A 20,619-nucleotide genomic window follows, 5' to 3' on the forward strand; every position below is an offset into this window, starting at 1 on the left:
CGTCAGAAAACAATTTAAGCATTCTCATTGGTTCTTCCTATCTGGGATGCTTAAAGTATTAGGTTTAATTAAATCATATGAAAACATTTATAAACACCATGGAAATTATTATTTGAATTTTGTTGAAAGCAGTAATTCTTAAGGTTTCTTTTGCAACTTGAATATCTTAGGCAATTTGAACCATATAAATTCCTTCTCAGAATAATGTTTTTAAATGTGTCAAATAATACACACACATAGATATATATAGGACTAAAAAGAACCCTATTATATTAAAATACAGTTATCAAAATACTGAATTTGTGACCTAATAATGTTAAGTGTTTTATCGATGCATTGAGTAAGATCTAGCAGCCATTCTAGTAATTACCATAATTTCAAAGTCATATTGAATTTAAAAGAGATATATACAATTATGATATGAAATATCAGATATTGTTAAAAAATCACAAGTACTTTTATGTAATTTGTTGCTTACATTGTATTTGGAGAAAATGCTAAACTTGAATTAAGTTAGTGGAAGTCAACATGTTGACTTATTTTCCCATTGCTCATAGACCCCATACTCTAAAATTATTTTTATTCCCCAGGCACATTCAAGAAAGCCATATGTAATCCCTGGTATCTCAGGCAACTTTATCTTTGAGGGAAGGAAGCTCAGAGTGTTTTCCATATTTAGTCCTTAATGCTTTTCAAGCTTTTAAAATAAGCAAGTGGTTGGTTGTTAAATGGTGATGATCAATATCTCTTGCATTAGGAACTTGGCTTATTGTCACTAATTTTATTATAGATTGCTGAAGAAGTACTTATAAAAACCAGCTAAGTCGCTTTAAAGTCAAATCAGGACATTTCTGCTAGTAGTAAAACATGCTTATTCTTGACTTTGAGCTGCTGTGGCCATATGTTCCTTTGTCATTAAAGAGAAAATATAATTCATGTTATAGACCCTGAATCATCCTTCCACTTGATGGAATTACTATTGTTTGGTCAAATCTGTGTGACTATTTTTTAACTAACTTTTATTGTAGTAAAATATATCTAACACAGAACTTACTATTTTAACCATTAATTGTATTCACAATGTTGTGCAACCATTACCACTATTTCCAAAATTTCTCATTATCCCAAATAGAGACTCTATTCATTAAGCAACAAAATCCCAGTCCCTAACTCTTACCCACCAACCCAAGCTTTTGGTAACGTCTAATTCACTTTCTGTCTCTATAAATTTGCCTTTTTTAGTTATTTCATATAAACAGAATCATGCAATACTTGTCCTTTTGCTTCTAACTTGTTTCCCTTAGCATAATGTTTTCAAGGTTCATCCATGTTGTAGATTGCATCAGAACTTCACTCATTTAATGGCTGAATAATGTCTTTTTGTATGAATTTACTACATTTTTGTTTATTCATTCATCTTTTGAAGGACACTTGGGTTGTTTCCACCTTTTAACTATTGTGAATAATGCTGCTGTAAATATTGTTATAAGTATCTGAGTCCCTATTTTCATTTGTTCTGGGTACATACCAAGGAGTGGAATTGCTGGTTCACATGGTAGTTATATTGTTTAACTTTTGAAGGAAGCTGAGTGATCATTTTTTATAACAGTTCATTCTGTTTTTGTTATCCGTTCATTGAGCATTACATTTTTTTTGCTTATTTTCTTCATTGACTTTTGTTGCTGGTTTTTAAGAAATTATCTGTTTTAGTCATTCATTTTTTTCTTTTCTTTTCAATTGTTTGTTTTTCAGACCCGAGTCAGAACTCCATCACAGGGGAACACAGCCATCTGTTAGGTATAGTATTACTGTGGGGATTGACTTTCTCCTAAGTCACCCTTTTCCTGCTTATACTAACCGACATTACTCCCTTCTCTAATTCTATTGTCTATCCCTTCTTTTCTGTATTTCACTCATCACCTTTTTTTCCTGCTGTTTCTATTCCCAACTTGGTAAGTTTTGGGAAAATACCTGTACAATTGATTGCTAAGACTCAACTTTTTTACTTTAAAAATAATTTTACATAGCAGCAGACTCATGGACTCCAAGAAGGGACTAGTGGTTACAAAATGTGAAGGTAAGGGAGGGTGGGTGGGGAGGGAAGGAGAAGGGGATTGAGGAGTATCATGATTAGTGCACATGATGTGGGGGGCTCGTAGGGAAGACAGTGTAGCACAAAGACAAGTAGGGACTCTGTGGCATTTTACTACACTGATGGACAGTGACTGCAATGGGGTATTGGAGGGGACTCGATAATAAGGGTGAATGTAGTAACTACATTGTTTTTCTTGTGAAACCTTTATAAGATTGTATATCAATGATACCTTAATAAAAATAATGGTTTTACATGATCTACAGTTTAAAAATCTAAGAATTCAAGCTTCTTTTTTCCAACATAATTTTGAAAAGAAGACATTACAGTACTCTGTAATTTGTCTTGGGCTTTGCTGCTACTTTGCCACTTTTACTATGTTTCTTGGTGTTTTGCTCACCTTCATTTTAATTACAGAAAGAACTTAATAAATGGCATGACCTTAAGTGAGCCATTGAAATTAATGTTGTAGTTCCTTATCTGTGAAATAAGTTATGGAAATGAATTGATTTCTTCTAGGTATCATTTACTTATATCTCAGAAAGCTTGTAATTTGACAAAAATTTCACATCTCAGAACTGGTAAAATTTTTAAATATAAAAATAAAACATACTCTGTTGAGGAATTCAGACAACAGAAAAAGTATATGTAAAGAAAGTGCAAGTCCTTTAAAGTATCTCTTCTCTACTACCTCACCTCTAAGATACTTGTTATTGACACTCTTTTAGGAATACTTCTAGAGATTTTTAATTACAAATTTTTATATTATATATCACTATCTTTTTTCCTTTTTCTGTCAGTGGAGTCATACTATACAGACGGTTCTTTGACTTTCTGTTTTTCACTTAAGATTTTATATTGGTCATCTCATATCAACACATAAAGCTCTACCTCATTACTTTTTTACTGGTAGAAAATAGTATTAAGTTGAATTCCTATATCTATAATTTTACTCAGCTAGTTTCCAATTCATAACCATTTGTAAGGTATTTCCCAGGTCTTTTGCTGTTAAAAATTATGTTGCAGTTAACATCTGGTACATACTTCCTTATACTCTCTTTGCCAGTGTATTTGTAGGATAGATTTCTAACAGTGGAATTTCTCGGTCAAAGAGTATGTACATTTTCAAAAAGATATATCAACTTTAACTCCTACCTGTAAGGAGTATGGAGGCATAACTTCTTTCCCTATCATCTAAAATAGATATTATCAATCTTGAAATTTTCTCTTTACCTAATAGGTAAAAATGACATCTCTAGTTCTTATTTGTATTTCTTTAATTATGGGTGAGGTTAAGGACTTTCAAATATGTTAACAGCCATTGTGTATGTGTGTGCTTTGATTTGAGGCTTATTTTGTTTTGTACATTGCTGAATTTTTAGCCGTTTGAATATGTGCAAAGCAGCTATGGAAAGTATCAAAAGATCCAAAGTAGGGAAACTACTTGACTTGTTCATTATAGGTTCAGAGTATATTAGTTGAAAAGATGGGGTACTCCTTTTCTGTTCTTTCTATATTAAGAACATAAGTTTGTGGTCTTAATTCTCACTCTTTTTAGAGTTTATGTGCTGGAATGGTAGCTGACACCCTAGGTACTCAATACATACTTGTTAAGTAAATGCTTTGACATAAACACATAGCTAGAAATCTGATCACCAGGGTCCTAGCCTTGTAGTACTAGGACTGTTACTCTTCTCTTTTTAAAATATTTTTTTGTTGGGTAGTTTGTTCAAACTGTTCAAAATCAGTCTTCTATATATAAAAATTTCATATTTGGACCAGGAATGGTTAAAATTTCATCAAAAGATTTTGGAAGACCATGAAAAGTACATTCCCCCACTAGATTATTAAGTTGCATCCATCTGTGATACATGCCAGACAGGTAGAGAAGTTTGAGAGTAGTTCATCTGACCAGGACCTTATGTGTAATAGAAGTAGGGAAGGACTTACCTAAAGAAGTGGACAGATAGAGGTGGTACGCATAACATACTAGTGTCCTAAGCTGGATTTTATTTCCAATTAGGCACTTGTAGGTAGTTGACAAACTGTAGGCAAAAAGAAATAGTATGTGATTGTGAAAAAGAGTTCTCTTAGTCCATATTAGCTAAAAACCCTAGTAGTATCTACAAAGAGACCACCCCACACATTAGTCTTAATTGGCAACCTACTCTAGCATTCAATTTTAAGCAAACTTGGGAATTTATCCAGAGTCTTCTAGCTAGATTCTCAGGTAAGTTCATCTTAAATACCTGGGGTTCTTTCCCCTAGGTTCATTAAGTCAGATTATATTCTTTTTTCTTGTGCTCTTACTACCATGTTCTGTCTCCTGTCCTAAGTATCTTTGTTTTAACAGCTGCCTCAAAATCCACAGAAGACTGGTTTACTTAAAAAAAAACAACTTGAGTTTGTAAAAGACTGAAAGATGACTTTTTTCTTATATTTTCTAACCATCTTATAATAGTTCCTCAGAAAGGGCATTGGTAGCTTGAATTTAAATCTTGCCAGCTCTCTATAAAAATCATGTTCAGGATAATTTGGCTTAGGTGAGAAACTGCTTCAGCTGCCTTGCTTGCTGATTGGAATTTTATAGTAGCATTTTTCAGGCCTTCTAAATGTTTTTTTCTGTCAACAGGGTGCAATTATTTTAATGTGTCTGCTGTTCCCACTGACTCATCAGATCTCTTGCAAAATCTCAGGGTCAGGCTAAGATGTATGGAAGGGTGAAACTCCTGCTGTGATAAAGAATCAAGCTGTACACATAGGATTTATGAACTTTGTGTGTGTATAATTTTCAATTTAAAACATCTTAGAAAGCAAGCAAGCAAATGAGCAGTGGGCCCTGACATTTTTATGACTATTTTTATCAGAGATTTAAGGAAAAATAATTCCACTCTTCTACAGCTTCTCTCAAGGAATAACAAAACAAGCAAACACCCCCCAACTTTTGGAGGCTTACATAACCTCGATACTAAAACTTAACAAAGACAGAAAGAATAGGCCGGTTTTACTTACAAATACAGAGAAATATCCTAAATGAAATATTTGCAATCTGAATCAAGCAATATATTGTTTTTAATTACCCTGTGACCAGGTTGGGTTTCTTCTGGAAATACATGATTGGCTTATTATTAAAAATCAATTTATGTAATTCAGTATAACAGATTAAAGAAGAAACATCATATAATCACCTTTATTAATAGAAGCTGAAGAAGCACTTGCTTTAACACATATCCAATATTTAAATTCATGAGTTCACAATGATACTTCAAGAAACTAACTGGTCACCACTGAAATATTCTAGTTAATCAACTCATTATTCTAAGAATTTATCAATAAAGGGAAAGAATGAAGTATTTCTCTTGCCTTTAACTATGCCACCAGTAACCAAATAGTATATTAGAGCAAATGTCTCTTTATAAAAGTACTTCAGCAAGTAAATTGAGGAAGATAAAGTATATTGGCATTTTGTAACCCCTTATAAATGAATGGATCTAGGTATTAATCATTAACAGTTGCTAATATCTCAAAAAGAAAGACAACCAGATGACATGTACTTCCTGAGAGAAGATCAAAATACTACTATATAGCAATTTTCTTCCCTTCCCTCCAAAAACAATGCTGTTAGGCCTCTAGACCCACTTACTAATTAATAGGAAATAACAAAACACAAAACAGTATGCTACATCATATGGATACCATCATCAAAATCCAGACTATCAAGAACTCTACTGAACACATGACATGATTTCTTCAATAAATTGTAAAGAAAAAGATTAATAAGCAATAGACTTCAGAGATACAGCAACCAATCATAACCTGTGCCTCTTACTTGGCTACTGATACACACAAATTATAAAATCAAAAACATAATTTAGAGCATTTGAGACAACCTTTTTTCACACAGCCACATAGTTCAGACCTAAACCTGTACCAAGGGAAATTAAGCACATTTACTGTTATTTTTCCATCCAGCTCAGATTAGCAAGACCATTTGAGAAGAACAAGAGGTTAAGCGAGGAATCTGAGATTTATCTTGGTCCCAAATTATACTGTAAATGGTAATTGACAAAAGCAACAGTATAGACATAAAAGCACCATAACGATAAAGTTTTTATAAAGAACAAGACCTTTGGTATATCATTTTTCTATTTATCAAAAAAAAATTGTGTGCCATAAAAAAATGGAAATCTGAAATCATCAGTAGAATCAGTTTTCATTTGAATCATTCAATGAAACACCAGTAACTTTCCCATTATTTGGTTAGTAAAATGAGAAAAAAGAAACATAGTAGTGATCTAGTGCTGTTTAATTCAAAGCATTACTGAGCCCAGTCTCAGTAGGTGTCCTCCAAAAGAGTGTCTTAGGATTCTGGACAATTGTAAAACAACCCTAGGATACGGATTTGGTTCTCCATTCCTGCAGAGTAAAAATTAGTTGCTATTCAGAAACTCTAGAACTTCCATTCCATTTGGGATTTCCTGGGGTCACAGTAGTGACCCACACTTCTGAAGCAGCATGATTTCCCACCAAAATATTCAGACCAAGAATTCATCCATGCCTTTCAGTTTAACCTTTCCATTAACCACTCGTAATGAAAGCTTTATTCTTTGGCTTGACCTTTTATGATTGACCCAAAGCTCTGTGGGACCCTCCCATTCTAAACCACCATAAGTAGACCCTAAGTAAGGTAATCCTGGAGGCATCCTTGACATCATAAATGTAGGTGAAGTTTTGGGAACATCTTTCATCTCCCAAAAATTAAGAAAGCAAGCTAATAATTTAAGTCAGGCCAGAAACATCCATGACCTTAGATACACGTTTAAACTTCAGACTAGATCCAAATGTAGAGGCAACAGGGCTACAGCAGGGGGAGCCAACGTTGTTAGGACCTGGCGTGGAGCAGCAGGTGGTGGAATAGAACAAGACTGTTCTGAAGCTAGATTTTTATAGCAACGACATTGTAAGGCTTTTGATCATCAGGTAAGTAGTGTGCTGAAGCTGGGACTTAAACTGTATTTTGATCTTATTCCTGAGTCTATTCCTAAGCACAGTTCTAGGATAAAATGAAGTCCTGAGTTGGATACAAAACTATATCACTCCAAATCAATAAAGGATATATTTAAGAAGATGAGCATACTTGGGAATGACTGTTTAGAAGGAAAACAAATGAAATTTGAATAATATTAAAATATATAATTGATATGAAAAGTGAGGTTAAGCAGTATAGAAATTATAGGTTAGAAACAGGTGAAGGGTGTATGTAAACAGAACTACATCTAGACATATCTTAATGAAACTTCAGGACACTTTAGATCCTGAAGGCAGCCAGAGAGACAGGACAGATCATCAAAGGAATAACAGAATAACAATTCTCAACAGTAAAACAAAGCATTGTCTTAAAGTATTTGCAAAAATTTTATTATCCTAGAATTGTGCTTAGTAAGAGACTCAGGAATAGGATGAAAACAGACAATTGTAGGTTGTATACAAAAGCCAAGGCTATTTTTCACTGTGAGACTTGCTCTAAACTAGTTTAAACTAGGGACAGTTTTGCCTCCTAGGGGATATTTGGAAATGTTTGAAAACATTTTTGTCACTACTGCAGATGCTACTGGCATCTGTGACTAGAGGCCAGCATCCTTCAGTACACTGGACAGTCTCCCACAATGAATAATTACTTGTTCCAAAATTTTATAGTGCTGAGTTTGAGAAATCCTCCTTTAAAGGAATTCTAAAGAATGTACCTTAAGTAAAGGGAAAATGATCCCAGACTTAGTACCCTGAAATGCAACAAAGAATATTAAACAAATGAAAAATATGTACCCTGAACAGAGTCACTGTCTCTGTGAAATAATTTAGTGTCTTTTGTGGAGTAAAACCATTGTGTGTGTGTATATACATACATATGTACTAGAAATATTGGACATTATTATGTTAAGTCCAAAGGAGAGAGTTGAAACTGAAGGGTTTGAAAGTCTTTGAAAGGTGTTTGGGAGGATGACAAGCCTATCGTTTAAACTCACTTAACATTTTAATTTTAAGTAAAATATGTGGCAAAATTTTAAGTGTAATTACTAAAAAAATAGAAATAGAATATGGAAACTCCAAAGAAGGAGAGAGAAGGAATGGAGTAAGGGAAAAACAAACCAAAACTCCAGAAAGAGGAAATGAGAATGAATCGTAAAGAACACTAAATAGAAATAAAAAAAGATGTTACAATCCAGTCTAAATTTATTAATTACTAAGGTTGATGGACTAAACTTGACAGTTAAAAGGACAGATGGTCAGATTTTTTCAAGTACAACTGTCTGCTATTGACAAGCACTCTGCCTAAAGCATAGGACCCAGGAAAAGTAATAAGTCAAAAGATAGGAAAGGACAGTAAACCAAAAGACAGCTGATACATGTATCATTACCTTTTTCCCTCTACTGTCTCAGGATTTATTCTATTCTTTCTGGCTTCCTGACATAGGTACTTAGCTCACATATTTTATTCTTTTTACTTTGCTAATGTAAAATTTTAAACCAATAGCTTTCCTCTGAAGTGCTACTTTTGCTGGATATTATATTTCAGTAAATAGTGTTTTCACTGTCATTCAGTTTTTAAGTATTTTAATCTTTGGCCCCTGAGTTGTTCAGTAGTGTTTTTTAATTTCTAAATTTGCAAAGATTTTAAAGTTTTTTTAATAATTAAATTCTAACTTGCTATAGAGCAGGGTCATGGCCTATAATATACCTGTTTGAAATTTGTTTAGTCTTTAATCTAGGACATGATAATATTTTATAAAAGTTCTGTGTTTTATTAAAATATTTATTCTCTAATTTTGGATGCAGAACTCTATGTTCATTAGGTGAAGATTCTTCATTGTGTTAATGCCTATTTTCTGTCTTCTGTCTACTTGAGTATGTGCACAGTGAAAACAGTCTTTAACTGTCTTCTCCACTAATGTATCCCCAGGAACTAGAACAGTGCCCAACACATTGTATGAATATAATAAATATCTGTTGAATTAATTGAATAAATGAATTACTCAAAACTGGTGATCATTTTAAGCTATGTCACTCTCTTTGGAATTTTCTGGAACCTTTAGATGTAATTCATTTCTTGTAACTTTTAATTATAGAAATTTCCAAAACATATACCATAATGAACCTCCATGAACCCATCAACTAGCTCAACAACATTGTGAATCTGTTTTTAAACACTCACCTAATTTTATGCTGGAACATTTTAAAGAAAATTCCAGATTCATATGATTTTACTTACCCTTTAAAAAAAAAGTCCACATTCAAATTTCTCTGATTATTTCTGATTATTTCATGAATGAACATGGAAGCAACCTAAGTGTCCATCAGTAGATGAATGGATAAAGAAGATGTTGTACATATACACAATGGAATATTATTCAGCCATAAGAAGAAAACAAATCCTACCATTTGCAACAACATGGATGGAGCTAGAGGGTATTATGCTCAGGGAAATAAGCCAGGCGGAGTAAGACAAGTACCAAATGATTTCCCTCATTTGTGGAGTATAAGAACAAAGGAAAACTGAAGGAACAAAACAGCAGCAGACTCACAAATCCCAAGAAACAAGCAGTTACCAAAGGGAAAGGGGATGGGGGGAGCAGGCAGGAAGGGAGGGAGAAGGGAATTAAGGGGCATTACAATTAGCACACATAATGTAGGGGGGTCATGGGGAAGGCAGTATGGCACAGAAAAGACAAGTATAGCATCTTAGTATGCTGATGGACAGTGACTGTAATGGGATATATAGCGGGGACTTGATAATAAGGGTGAATGTAGTAACCACAGTGTTGCTCATGTGAAACCTTCGTAAGATTGTGTATCAGCGATACCTTAATTTTAAAAATTGCAAAAAAAATGTCTAAACAGACTAGGGGTTGTCATGTGGGGTAGAAGAGGGTGGGTGAAATGGGTGGAGGAAAAAATTAGAATGTTTGATATCTTGATCTGGATGATGGTTAAATGAGTTTATATACATGTTAGAAATCAGACTGTACACAGATTTGTGCATTTTGTATATACCTCAGTTTTTTTGAGTCTCAATAAAAAGGAAAATGAAAAACCAAAAATGTGTTTTTACATTTGAGTCAGGATTCTAACAAGTTTCACACCTTGCAGTTGTTTGGTATGTCATATTAAGTCTCTTAATTTATAAAAGTTTGCCTTTTTTAGATTATGCCATTTATTTGTTGAAGAAATCAGATTCTGTCATGTAGAATTTCCCACATTCTAAACATGATTGCAGCATCTTAGTGAAGATGTGTAATATATCCCTCCTCTGTTTTCTGTGAACTGGCAGTTAGATGTAGAGGCTTGGTTAGATTCAACTTCCATTCTTTTGTTAAGAATACCTCATGGGTTGCACAGTATTTTTACATTGTATTACATTAGGAAGTTATGTTTTCCCACTTTGGTGATAACGAAGATTAATCAATGGGTTCCAGATTACCCTGATCCATCCATCCATCACGAAGTTAGGCCTCTGCCTTTCACCTGATTGTTTTAGCAACCATTGAGGGTCATTGCCTAGATCCATTCTTTCATTAGGGTTGAAAAGTGGTGATTTTTTTCTTATTATTCCATCTGCATTTATTAGCTAGAATGTTTCTATAATCAAGAAATTTTCTTAACTGTTTGTTTACTCTGAAATACAGTTGGTTCAGGAAAGACAGGATAATTGCTTGATTCTTCCATTTCTTATTTTTCAGTTACATGTTGTTTTCTTAACAACTCTGCAAAGGTTGACTAGTTTTATAAAATAACATTTCGGATGTTTCATGTGTTTGCTTTTCAGTTCATAACATTATTTATTTTTAGAGCTCATATTATACCATTTTTAGCCAGTGGGAACCCCTTCAGGTTGGTTGTTATGTCCTTTGACATGACCCAGTTATTTTGATAGCTTGTTGGCTCTTTCCCAAGGTCATCTTATATATTTATAACTTATAAGGACTATTAATAAATTTATAGGGCCAAATGACTGTTAGGGCTATAACAATTTATAGGGCTATAAATTTTAAAAAATTTTAATATTGATATCTATGTCTTCAGTATTTAAAATCTTACTTCTTAATGACATCTGCACAATTTCTATTTTCTCTCTCCTACCAGATGATTGTAATAACTGTAACACAAAAAAAAGGACCAGAAAGGAAAATACTCAATACAAATTCTTCTTAGGTTGCCCAGTTTCTTTTTCATTCTTTATAGTTGATTCACCAGATTCTTGTGGGGTGTATATATACACCCCATATATATATGGCAGGATTTATGTAAAAATAATTCTTGATTAAATGACCTAATGTCACTTATAAAAGATTGGTCGGCACTGGAGGCAGAGAGCTTTTACAACATTGTGTAAAGTCACCCATGCCTAGCACAGTATTGCACATTGAGTGGTTCCTTAATAAGTATTCCATTTTTCCATCCTAGGTTTGGGTGACTCTATAGGCTGGAATCCTAAGAGAAAAATATTTCAAGAGGTCTTCCTATTGTTGAAAAAAGGGTATGTTTATTTCTTAGAGATTCTTTTTGCTTCAGCTCAAAGGGAGCTGTTCTCCAAGCAGTGCTGACAGTTTTGGCCACTCTCTGATCAAAGTGTGGTAAGGCAACAGTCATTTGGTGTTGATGCTGCCTCAGTACCAGTGCGAAACTGAGTAATTTCACTTTTTTTTCTCCAGATGATGGGCATAAGAAAGCTCGAAATGCTTATCTCAATAATTCCAACTATGAAGAAGGAGATGAATATTTTGATAAAAACCTGGCACTCTTTGAGGTAATATTTGGGAGAGAACAGGGCAGAGATTTGAGGAACAGATTTCAAGGTACCTGTCTTCTACCCCATTTGGTTTTAAAACAGTATAGATTGGATAATTTCATGACTAACAGTTAGAATACAATACTTATTATAACGTGTCATTGTTGAGTCAATCTCTATGATCTAATCGCTACTAATTAACACTTGACCACTAAATCAAATGTCTATGAAATGAGGAAGAGGAATGTTGGCATTGCAGGCATATAAAAACCTTGCTGTCTAATTGAGCTAGGATTCTAATTCACCTAGGATTTAAAGGTTTACCTTGAAATTATCTAAGTATAAAATAGCGCATTTTTGAAATCTGTGGGAAGACTGTCATTTACCTTGGAACTACAAACCAAAAATCATGTAGGAAGCAAGCTGCTAAAGAGAACATACATGCCTTATCTGACTAGGACAGAATGGACTCTGATAGGCTCTGCAGCTGGATTGTTCAAATGAGCCTCGTTTAGTCCTGCACTGCCTTTGTCTGGCTTTGGACAATGATGCGAGTGCCACTTTTCTCAGCGTACCTATTTTTTAAATAATGTTTTCTCATCTTCCTTAAAGAAAAGGTCTGAGATGAGAAAAGCTCAGTTAGAAAAGTTCTTCATTTACCTGTCTGTGCTTGGTGCTCTAAATAAATGTTAGTAGCCTGACAAAGGGTGTCCTGTGGGTAAAGACCATACTTTCATTGTTCTTTGCAAGATTACAACTGTCTGTAGGAGACAGTGTGATTTTGTTTTTATGTAAAATTAAGCTATTAGAATCGTCTTTTTATTTAAGAATTTTATAAGGATTCATGTAGTCCTGATTAAGGGATATTTAAATGTGGGGGAAGAATAGTCTCATTGATAAGTTTTCATAAGTATTTACCTGTGAAATATTTTCTCATTTACTTTGCAGTTTTCTGGTAGGGGGTTCATTCTGATGCTTATTTCTAGTGTTCTTTATCACTCATTTCTTCCATACTTCTGGTTTTTTAGGAAGAAATGGACACCAGACCAAAGGTGTCTTCCCTCCTCAACCGCATGGCCAATTATACTAATCTGACACAAGGAGCGAAGGAACATGAAGAGGCAGAGAACATCACTGAAGGGAAAAAGAAGCCCACCAAGGTGAGGCCTTAGAATAACGAGGTTAATTAAAAAGAGCCCCATATGTAAGAAAGGAGGAGATATACAGAGCACTACTCTGTGCTCAATGACTACTGAATGCTTGATATATGCCAGGCACACGGGTCAGAGCACAGGCAGAACATACAATGTCCTGTTGTCATGCAGTATCAATTCTAGTGTGGGGAGACAGTCCTTAATCTGTCTTCTATGTCAAAATTTATAGCATATTAACAGCTGATAAATGTTCAAAAAAATATATAAGCAGAGTAAAGAGATTGGGACTGACCAGCAAGAGAGCTGGGAAGTCTAGTGGGTGAGGGTTCTGTTAGGGAGGTTGGTCAGGGAAAGCCTTCTGACAGGTTGGTATTTGAGCAGAGACTTAACTAATGTGAGGAAGTGAGCTGTGTAAAAGCTGGGAGAAGAGCGTACAGGGGAGAGGAAATAGCACTTCAAAGAGTGTCCACACCCATCTGCTGGCGCCATCTTTCTGTTGTGAAGTTGTTGGGTTTTTCAAAGACCAAAAAACAGTTTTTCTCAAAATGGAAATATTGAACAATATTACAAGTTAGCTTCCAGGTTGTTCAGGAGAAAGACAACACTCAGGTCTTCATTTTACCAACTATATTTATTAACTACTAGGAAGGATTTATGCCAAATTCTGAAGGAATGTCATCAAATCATTATTCTGTTTTTAAATGAAAAAAGAAAGCTAATAACTCTAATGAACAGAAAATTTTTTTAAGTTGGGGGTGCACTTAAAAGCTTGTGGTCAAAACCCTACAATAAAAACATTAAGCGACCTATGTAAAGTAAAACCGTATAGCTCTCAGAATAATATAAGGTATGGTGATAGACATTTGTAAGATGCAGATTTTATATGTACCTCTTTCAAGGTACCGCCTAAACTTATCTCTCCTTTATGATTAATATGGTAGTTAGGGAGCAAGTTTTTATATAAAAGTAAAATGGTAAGGATAAGAGCATCTTATCCTTATGGGACTATATAAATTTATTCTTTTGCAACATCTTTCTTTCCAGACTCCCCAGATGGGTACCTTCATGGGTGTCTATCTCCCATGTCTACAAAATATTTTTGGAGTGATCCTGTTTCTACGCCTTACATGGGTAGTAGGCACAGCTGGAGTTCTTCAGGCCTTTGCAATTGTCCTTATCTGCTGCTGCTGTGTAAGTTCTGAATTGGCTTCTGGAGATCACCTGGAACATTGCAAGAGCTCAAGAGTATATGCACTTGACCTCTTTGGGAATAAAACAAGGAGTACTAGGGAAAGACACATGATCTCAGCAGAAGAGATTATTCTGATACTAAAATCCAATGGATTTTTCAGTTATTTACTGTCAGTTTTGCACTGCCTTCATCTGTGATAATGTGTACTAGAAATTACAAAGGAAGACTTCTACAGGAAGTAGAAGATAGAGTCCCTGACTTCAGAGGATTCAGAATATAAACCCTTTGAGCTTGATAGCACCAAACTTGTGACAGAAGATATGTTAGAAAATGTGATGTACTATTCCAGTGTAGTATTGAGAAACAAAGCTGATTGTTTTGGGGGTTGAGGGGATTTCTTTCGTTTTGAAATATGACCCCTTATCGCTTCCACAGAAATTCAGGTGTTCTTCCCAGGTCTTCTCTCTACTACACTGAGACCATTCTGGCTTTCCCGTAATTTAAATTCCTCTTTCTATGTATCACAGCCACACCTATCAATTTTTTTATAAGTTCATAAGTTGTTATAACAAATTTTATTATTATTCAGCTGTCTACTGACTTCCTTTATTACTACCACCATTATACTCTTCCTGTGCATTGTGCTTAGCTGAGTACTATACAAAGCTGGGTATGTAGACATCATCTGTATCATTAATAACTTAAATTTAATGGTACCACCTTTTTTTTTTTCCAGTTTCTTAGTCTTGACATTTCAGGGCCATATTTGGTGACTCGATTGTCCACCCACATCGAGTCAGCTACCAAGGCCTATCAAGTCTCCCCCTGAAATTTTTCACACTCACCCCTTCCTTTGTATTCCCACTCATATCACTACAGTCCTGACCTGTAACTGAGTTACTGTAATAGCCTACTAATGAGTCACTATGCCTCCATCTACTCCCCATCTGCAGTCCATTCTGTACTCTGTTGCTACCAGGCAGTGTTTTTAAATACAGTTCTTAGGAGCTCAGAAGTTTTCAGTGGTTCCCCTTCTTATTAAATAATGTTCTTTTTCTTGTAGCTAGTCTTTAGTCAGTTGCCAATCTGTATGTGCTTTCCAAGTTGTTTAAGTAGGAGACAGGGCAAGATCAGTGGTTCTTAACAGCGCCCAACCTACCGATGACAATGTAGGGGCATTTTATCAGAGTGCTCCAGATAACAGTAGTGTGACTAATGAGTTGAACCACATCATCACATTTCTGTACCTTTATATGACAGGCAACTGCCTCCGTGAGGGTAGGTACACTTAAATATTTGGTAAGTGCTCTGAGATCCACAGATGGAAAAGTAGTACAGAAATGTCATCTTTATACAGTAACACTCTTCCCCTTTCCCTTCCTTTACAGACACTGTTGACTGCTATTTCCATGAGTGCCATTGCCACGAATGGAGTGGTGCCAGGTCAGCAGGCTAAGATTGGATTTTAGGAATTGTCAATTATTACTGTATGTTTATGCTATAAAGCCAAAGGTGCAAACTTCCAACCAATAGAATACTATTGAGTTTGTTGGCCATAGACACTAACAATATTTGACTTTAGAATACCTTCTTTAAAAATCTCTTTATGTTCTAAGCTAGAATCCTTAATTTCTGTTGTACTCTTAGCTTCTTTTAGTTACAATATCTGTTACTGGGCTATCTCATGCCTATAGTAAATATTATCTGATATTTTTCTAATACTGAAAAATTGGGTTGCTTCATGTGCAGGATTAGGTGTGCAGTGTATCTACCAGAAAGGTTTCATCTTTCACTTCCCACTAGCAAATCTACTTTTTATCACATTCAGGATTTTCAAAAACCTGAAACATTTATCTTTTTTACTTATGCCTTGTTTACCATCCTCTTACTAATGTACCTTCTTTCTCCTGTTCACCTTCCATTTTGTCTTTTAGCTGGGGGTTCATACTTTATGATTTCCCGGGCACTGGGCCCAGAGTTTGGTGGGGCTGTTGGCCTCTGCTTTTATCTTGGTACCACATTTGCAGCAGCCATGTATATCCTTGGAGCCATTGAAATATTTCTGGTGAGTAATGGCTTAATTGTGGTCTACAGTGTAGAAAGAACAGATTTGGATTTATTGTTGTTGGATATCACATCTCTTGAGAGATCAGCTATAGGAATCAGTCAAGTCATTGACTGCTAGCCTGTTACTCACCTCCTGTACTGAATATGAGTCAGAAAGGTTGAGGGTGTTCTTTGCCTCTCTCTCTACTGTTTCCCCTCCACCTGATCACTACCACCCTACCTCAAACAAAAAGTCAGTCGCAGATGCAAGAAATGTGCCAATGGGGATAAAAAACAAAATAAAGTTTGTCTTTTTTGATATCCTTGTCCCAGTGAAATAAAATGTCCTTCATTCTTTTACTTATTCACAGGGACATATTTTTTACTATTTAATGATAACAGAAATAGGACTCAAGATACTCATTATAATCATTTTATATCACCCTTCAAGTAAATTATTAATATATTCCTTGTTTTTTTCCATTTGGAAATGTAAGTATTCAGAACAGCAATGTAGACTTAAAAAAAAAAAATCAATAGTATCCCATTCTGTAGTCATTCTGAGTCCAAATAGGAATTAGGCTAAGTCTCCAGTCATTTTCTGTACCAGCTTTGCTTTCCTTTGTGAAAACAAATGCAAACTACAGCAGCTGTTGTTTTTGATTATTTGAAATGACCTCATTTCCTACTCCTTTTGCTTAACAGGTGTATATTGTCCCCCGAGCCGCCATCTTCCATAGCGATGATGTGCTCAAGGAATCAGCAGCCATGCTGAACAACATGCGAGTCTACGGCTCAGCCTTCTTGGTCCTCATGGTGTTGGTGGTGTTCATCGGTGTGCGCTATGTAAACAAGTTTGCCTCACTTTTCCTGGCCTGTGTCATTGTGTCCATCTTCGCCATCTATGCAGGAGCCATCAAGTCTTCTTTTGCCCCTCCACACTTCCCGTACGTGCCAGTCTCTCTGACTAGCCATCATTATTGGGCGACAGTATCCAGGGATGGGATCATTTCCAGTTGAATTTCAGTCTCTCTGAGATTTCCCTCTTGAATAAGCCCAGTTAGTGTCTAGGCAGGAAGCCTCCCAGCAAACTCTATCATGTTTGTCCCCTTCCTTGTGCCCAAGCACTGACTGACAGATGTTACCATCATTTGGATATAGAGACTAGTTTTTTTTCAAAATCCCCTGATAATGATTGTGCATACTTGAACTATTAATGAAGGGCTTTACAAACAGTATAGTTGTTGCAGCAACCTTTAAAAGTATTTAAATGTTGGATTCCTTTTATCAATGAAAAATCTAGAGTCAAAGAAATGTAAATCCCTACCTAAATATTTGTAATTAAGGTTTTTATTCTGCTGTTAGTACCATAATGGACTTTCTAATCATTAAATAAAGGGAAATAAATGTCACATCATTTGCATATCTCTCTCTATATGGTTTATATTACATACCATTAGTGCAGATCCCTTAAAGTTTATTTTTGAAGTAGTATTGGATCTGTACAGATTAAGTGAGTCACGGACTAACCTGTTTTCCATGTGGTGGCATCAGCACTAGCCAGCACTGAGGGTCATTGGCAAGCTTGTCATAGAGATCGTCTTTGACAAGTCATCTTGATCATCCAGGAATCAGACTCGTCAGTCCTGTGTTGATTTAGCCTGATGATTACAGAAAAGCAGACTTGTCAAGATGAGGAAACAGGTCCATAGAGATTAAATGACTTCCTCAAAGTTAATTAATGGCAGAGCAAAAACACAAACCCTCTGATTTCCTGGCTCCTAATCCAGTATTCTACTGTGCTCTACTACTGCTACACTGTCAGCAATAGAGTCCATCATAAATTCTTAGTCTGCTCTCTTAGGGGCTGCAAACTAGCTGGAGATCCATTTTAGAGTCATAAGAGTACTGAAGGCTACATTCTGGCTATTTTTAACTTGGGAAATTCCATTTTTGCCTGGAGTTCTCCTTTGATGCTTCTCCCATATTTTTGCTGGATAAAAGGTCATGATGCATGGTATTTTGTTCAAAATGTTCCATCATCGGGGGAGGGCAGGTGGGAAGGGAAGGAGAAGGGGATCGAGAGGTATTATTAGTACACATGGTGTGGGGGGATCATGGGGAAGACAGTGTAGCACAGAGAAGACAAATAGTGACTCTGTGGCATCTTACTGCATTGATGGACAGTGACTGCAGTGGGGTATGTGTCGGGGGACTCGATAATATGGGTGAATGTAGTAACCACATTGTTTTTCATGTGAAACCTTCATAAGAGTGTATATCAATAATATCTTAATAAAAAAATTATTTTAAAAAATGTTCCAGCAAAACAAAAAAAACCTAGTGGAATGCACAAAACAAAACTAGGAAATGTTGAGAGTTGTTGAAACTGAGTAATGGGTGCATGGTTTATTATGTATGTATTGTTTTGCAGATTTTAAAAAACACTTTGTTCCTCCTGAGAGGTATTTTAACTGTGGATGTATTATTCCTTTGTTCTTATTTATATCTCTGTGTTAAAGAAAAAAAATAAATCAGCAGTTAATGTTTGTATTATCCTTAAATACCCTCACTCCCACTGGGCCTAGGCGTAAGTTCAAAAACAGTTTTCTGTTAGGCCAGAGAAAGATGTGCTTTTTAATTCTAGCCAAGCTGTCTTCCTTGAAACAGTAGCCAGAAGGTTTGATCTTTAGCATAACACTTTCAAGGGGGTTGTTATGAACATAAGGCTTTTCTAGGCCAAAAAAGGCGGTGGGGGGAGGATTTTTTTTTTTTTTTTTGTAAGAAGAACAAAAAGACTCCAAGATTCTTTTAGACCTAACAATTGGTTAATAATTAGACATTTTGGAAGATGAGTTGGTATAGTGTTTTCAGGCAGTTCTTTGATTTCTATAACTACCGCCTACCCACCTGTATGGCCTCAGGCAGACTGCTTTATCTCCCTAAACTTAAGTTTCTCCATCCACAATCTAGGAATACTAAAATGTATTTTGCAAGATTGCTATAAGGATTAAACTGGTGAACAATGTGAGTCAAAATTTACAGAGATAATCAATATTAATTCCTTTCCCTTCCAAGACAGTAGAAGCTCTTAGAGATGAGATTTTTTTCCCTTTTCTAACCTATTTCTAACCTGTTACCTTTTTTTAAATGTTTTTCCCCCTTCATCTTTCTCCCTGTTTGTTTTCACTTAGGGTCTGCATGCTGGGTAACCGCACCCTGTCATCAAGACATATTGATATTTGCTCAAAGACCAAGGAAATGAACAACATGACAGTACCATCAAAGTTATGGAGCTTCTTCTGTAACTCAAGTCAGTTTTTCAATGCCACTTGTGATGAATACTTTGTTCACAATAATGTCACTTCAATTCAGGGCATTCCTGGATTGGCTAGTGGTGTCATTACAGGTAAGTTAGGACGTTTTTGGACAAGTTTTTAATCTCTAAGGAAAGCAGGCTTTGCATTTTAAACTCTTTGATTGTCCAAGACTCACTGCCATGGGGTCACTCTTCCTCAAGTTCAGCACATAGCTCTAAATTCAACATCTTTCTGTTATTCTTTTAGTGAATTTATCCTTTTTCAAGACTCTGTTGCAGCATTGTCTGCTAAAACTTACCTTCTTTTGAGAACAGAGCTAAGCAAATAACTTTTTAGCCTAGGATAAGACAGTAAAATATTCTGTGTGTTACTATAAAATTGCCAGTGTTTTCTCCACAGTGACTACTAGACTGAAAGTATTTTAATATCACCACATCCACTTGGATGTTTTCCTAACTCAGCTAAATTTCTGAAACTCTTAAGTAATTTGTATCTTAAATGTTTGGTCCACAAATTTCCTTGCAAATAAGCAAGAATTACACAAGTGTGTTAGAAATAGCATTGATAATTTACATTAGTAAATTTAACTGCATTTGTAGGTGCCAAAGCATACTATCAAATCACATTTGAACCAGATAAGGGCACTGGACTTTTATTTATGTGTGCCTTATTGTGCAGTATGTATGTGCATGTATATGTGCTCATGTAGAAGCAAACATACCTTTAAAAACTATATAAACGAGGAATCTGATTTAGAGTGTTGTTTGAGTAGGAAATTTTCTTCTTTCCATACTGCTTCTCCTTAAATACTTTTTTTCCCCACTGCAGAGAATCTTTGGAGTAATTATCTACCAAAGGGAGAGATCATTGAAAAGCCCTCAGCCAAATCTTACGATGTCTTAGGCAGCTTAAACCATGAGTATGTCCTTGTTGACATCACCACTTCTTTCACTCTTCTGGTGGGAATCTTCTTTCCCTCTGTCACAGGTAAGTAGAAGTGCTGTTGTCTGTTTAAGAAGCCATCAGATGAA

At 35.4% G+C, this 20,619-nt stretch overlaps 1 protein-coding gene across 7 annotated transcripts in view; it reads left to right on the plus strand.

Moving 5' to 3' along the window:
- Positions 1–20,619, plus strand: part of SLC12A6 (solute carrier family 12 member 6) — a 105,055-nt gene that overhangs the window by 67,067 nt on the left and 17,369 nt on the right. For 3 of the 7 annotated variants that reach the window (XM_036887551.2, XM_036887553.2, XM_036887554.2), the window contains exons 2-10: positions 1,753–1,797; positions 11,800–11,894; positions 12,905–13,036; positions 14,075–14,221; positions 15,611–15,665; positions 16,157–16,287; positions 16,974–17,215; positions 19,463–19,677; positions 20,417–20,575. In XM_036887551.2, coding sequence (XP_036743446.2) covers positions 1,753–1,797; positions 11,800–11,894; positions 12,905–13,036; positions 14,075–14,221; positions 15,611–15,665; positions 16,157–16,287; positions 16,974–17,215; positions 19,463–19,677; positions 20,417–20,575 — 1,221 coding nt within the window. Of the gene's footprint in view, positions 1–1,752; positions 1,798–11,551; positions 11,625–11,799; positions 11,944–12,904; positions 13,037–14,074; positions 14,222–15,610; positions 15,666–16,156; positions 16,288–16,973; positions 17,216–19,462; positions 19,678–20,416; positions 20,576–20,619 lie in introns of those variants that run through there. The other 4 variants (XM_036887552.2, XM_036887555.2, XM_036887557.2 and 1 more) reach the window with 3 other exon arrangements.

Source organism: Manis pentadactyla, chromosome 11 (assembly GCF_030020395.1).
Source record: "Manis pentadactyla isolate mManPen7 chromosome 11, mManPen7.hap1, whole genome shotgun sequence".
In the NCBI taxonomy this organism is placed as follows: Eukaryota; Metazoa; Chordata; class Mammalia; order Pholidota; family Manidae; genus Manis; species Manis pentadactyla.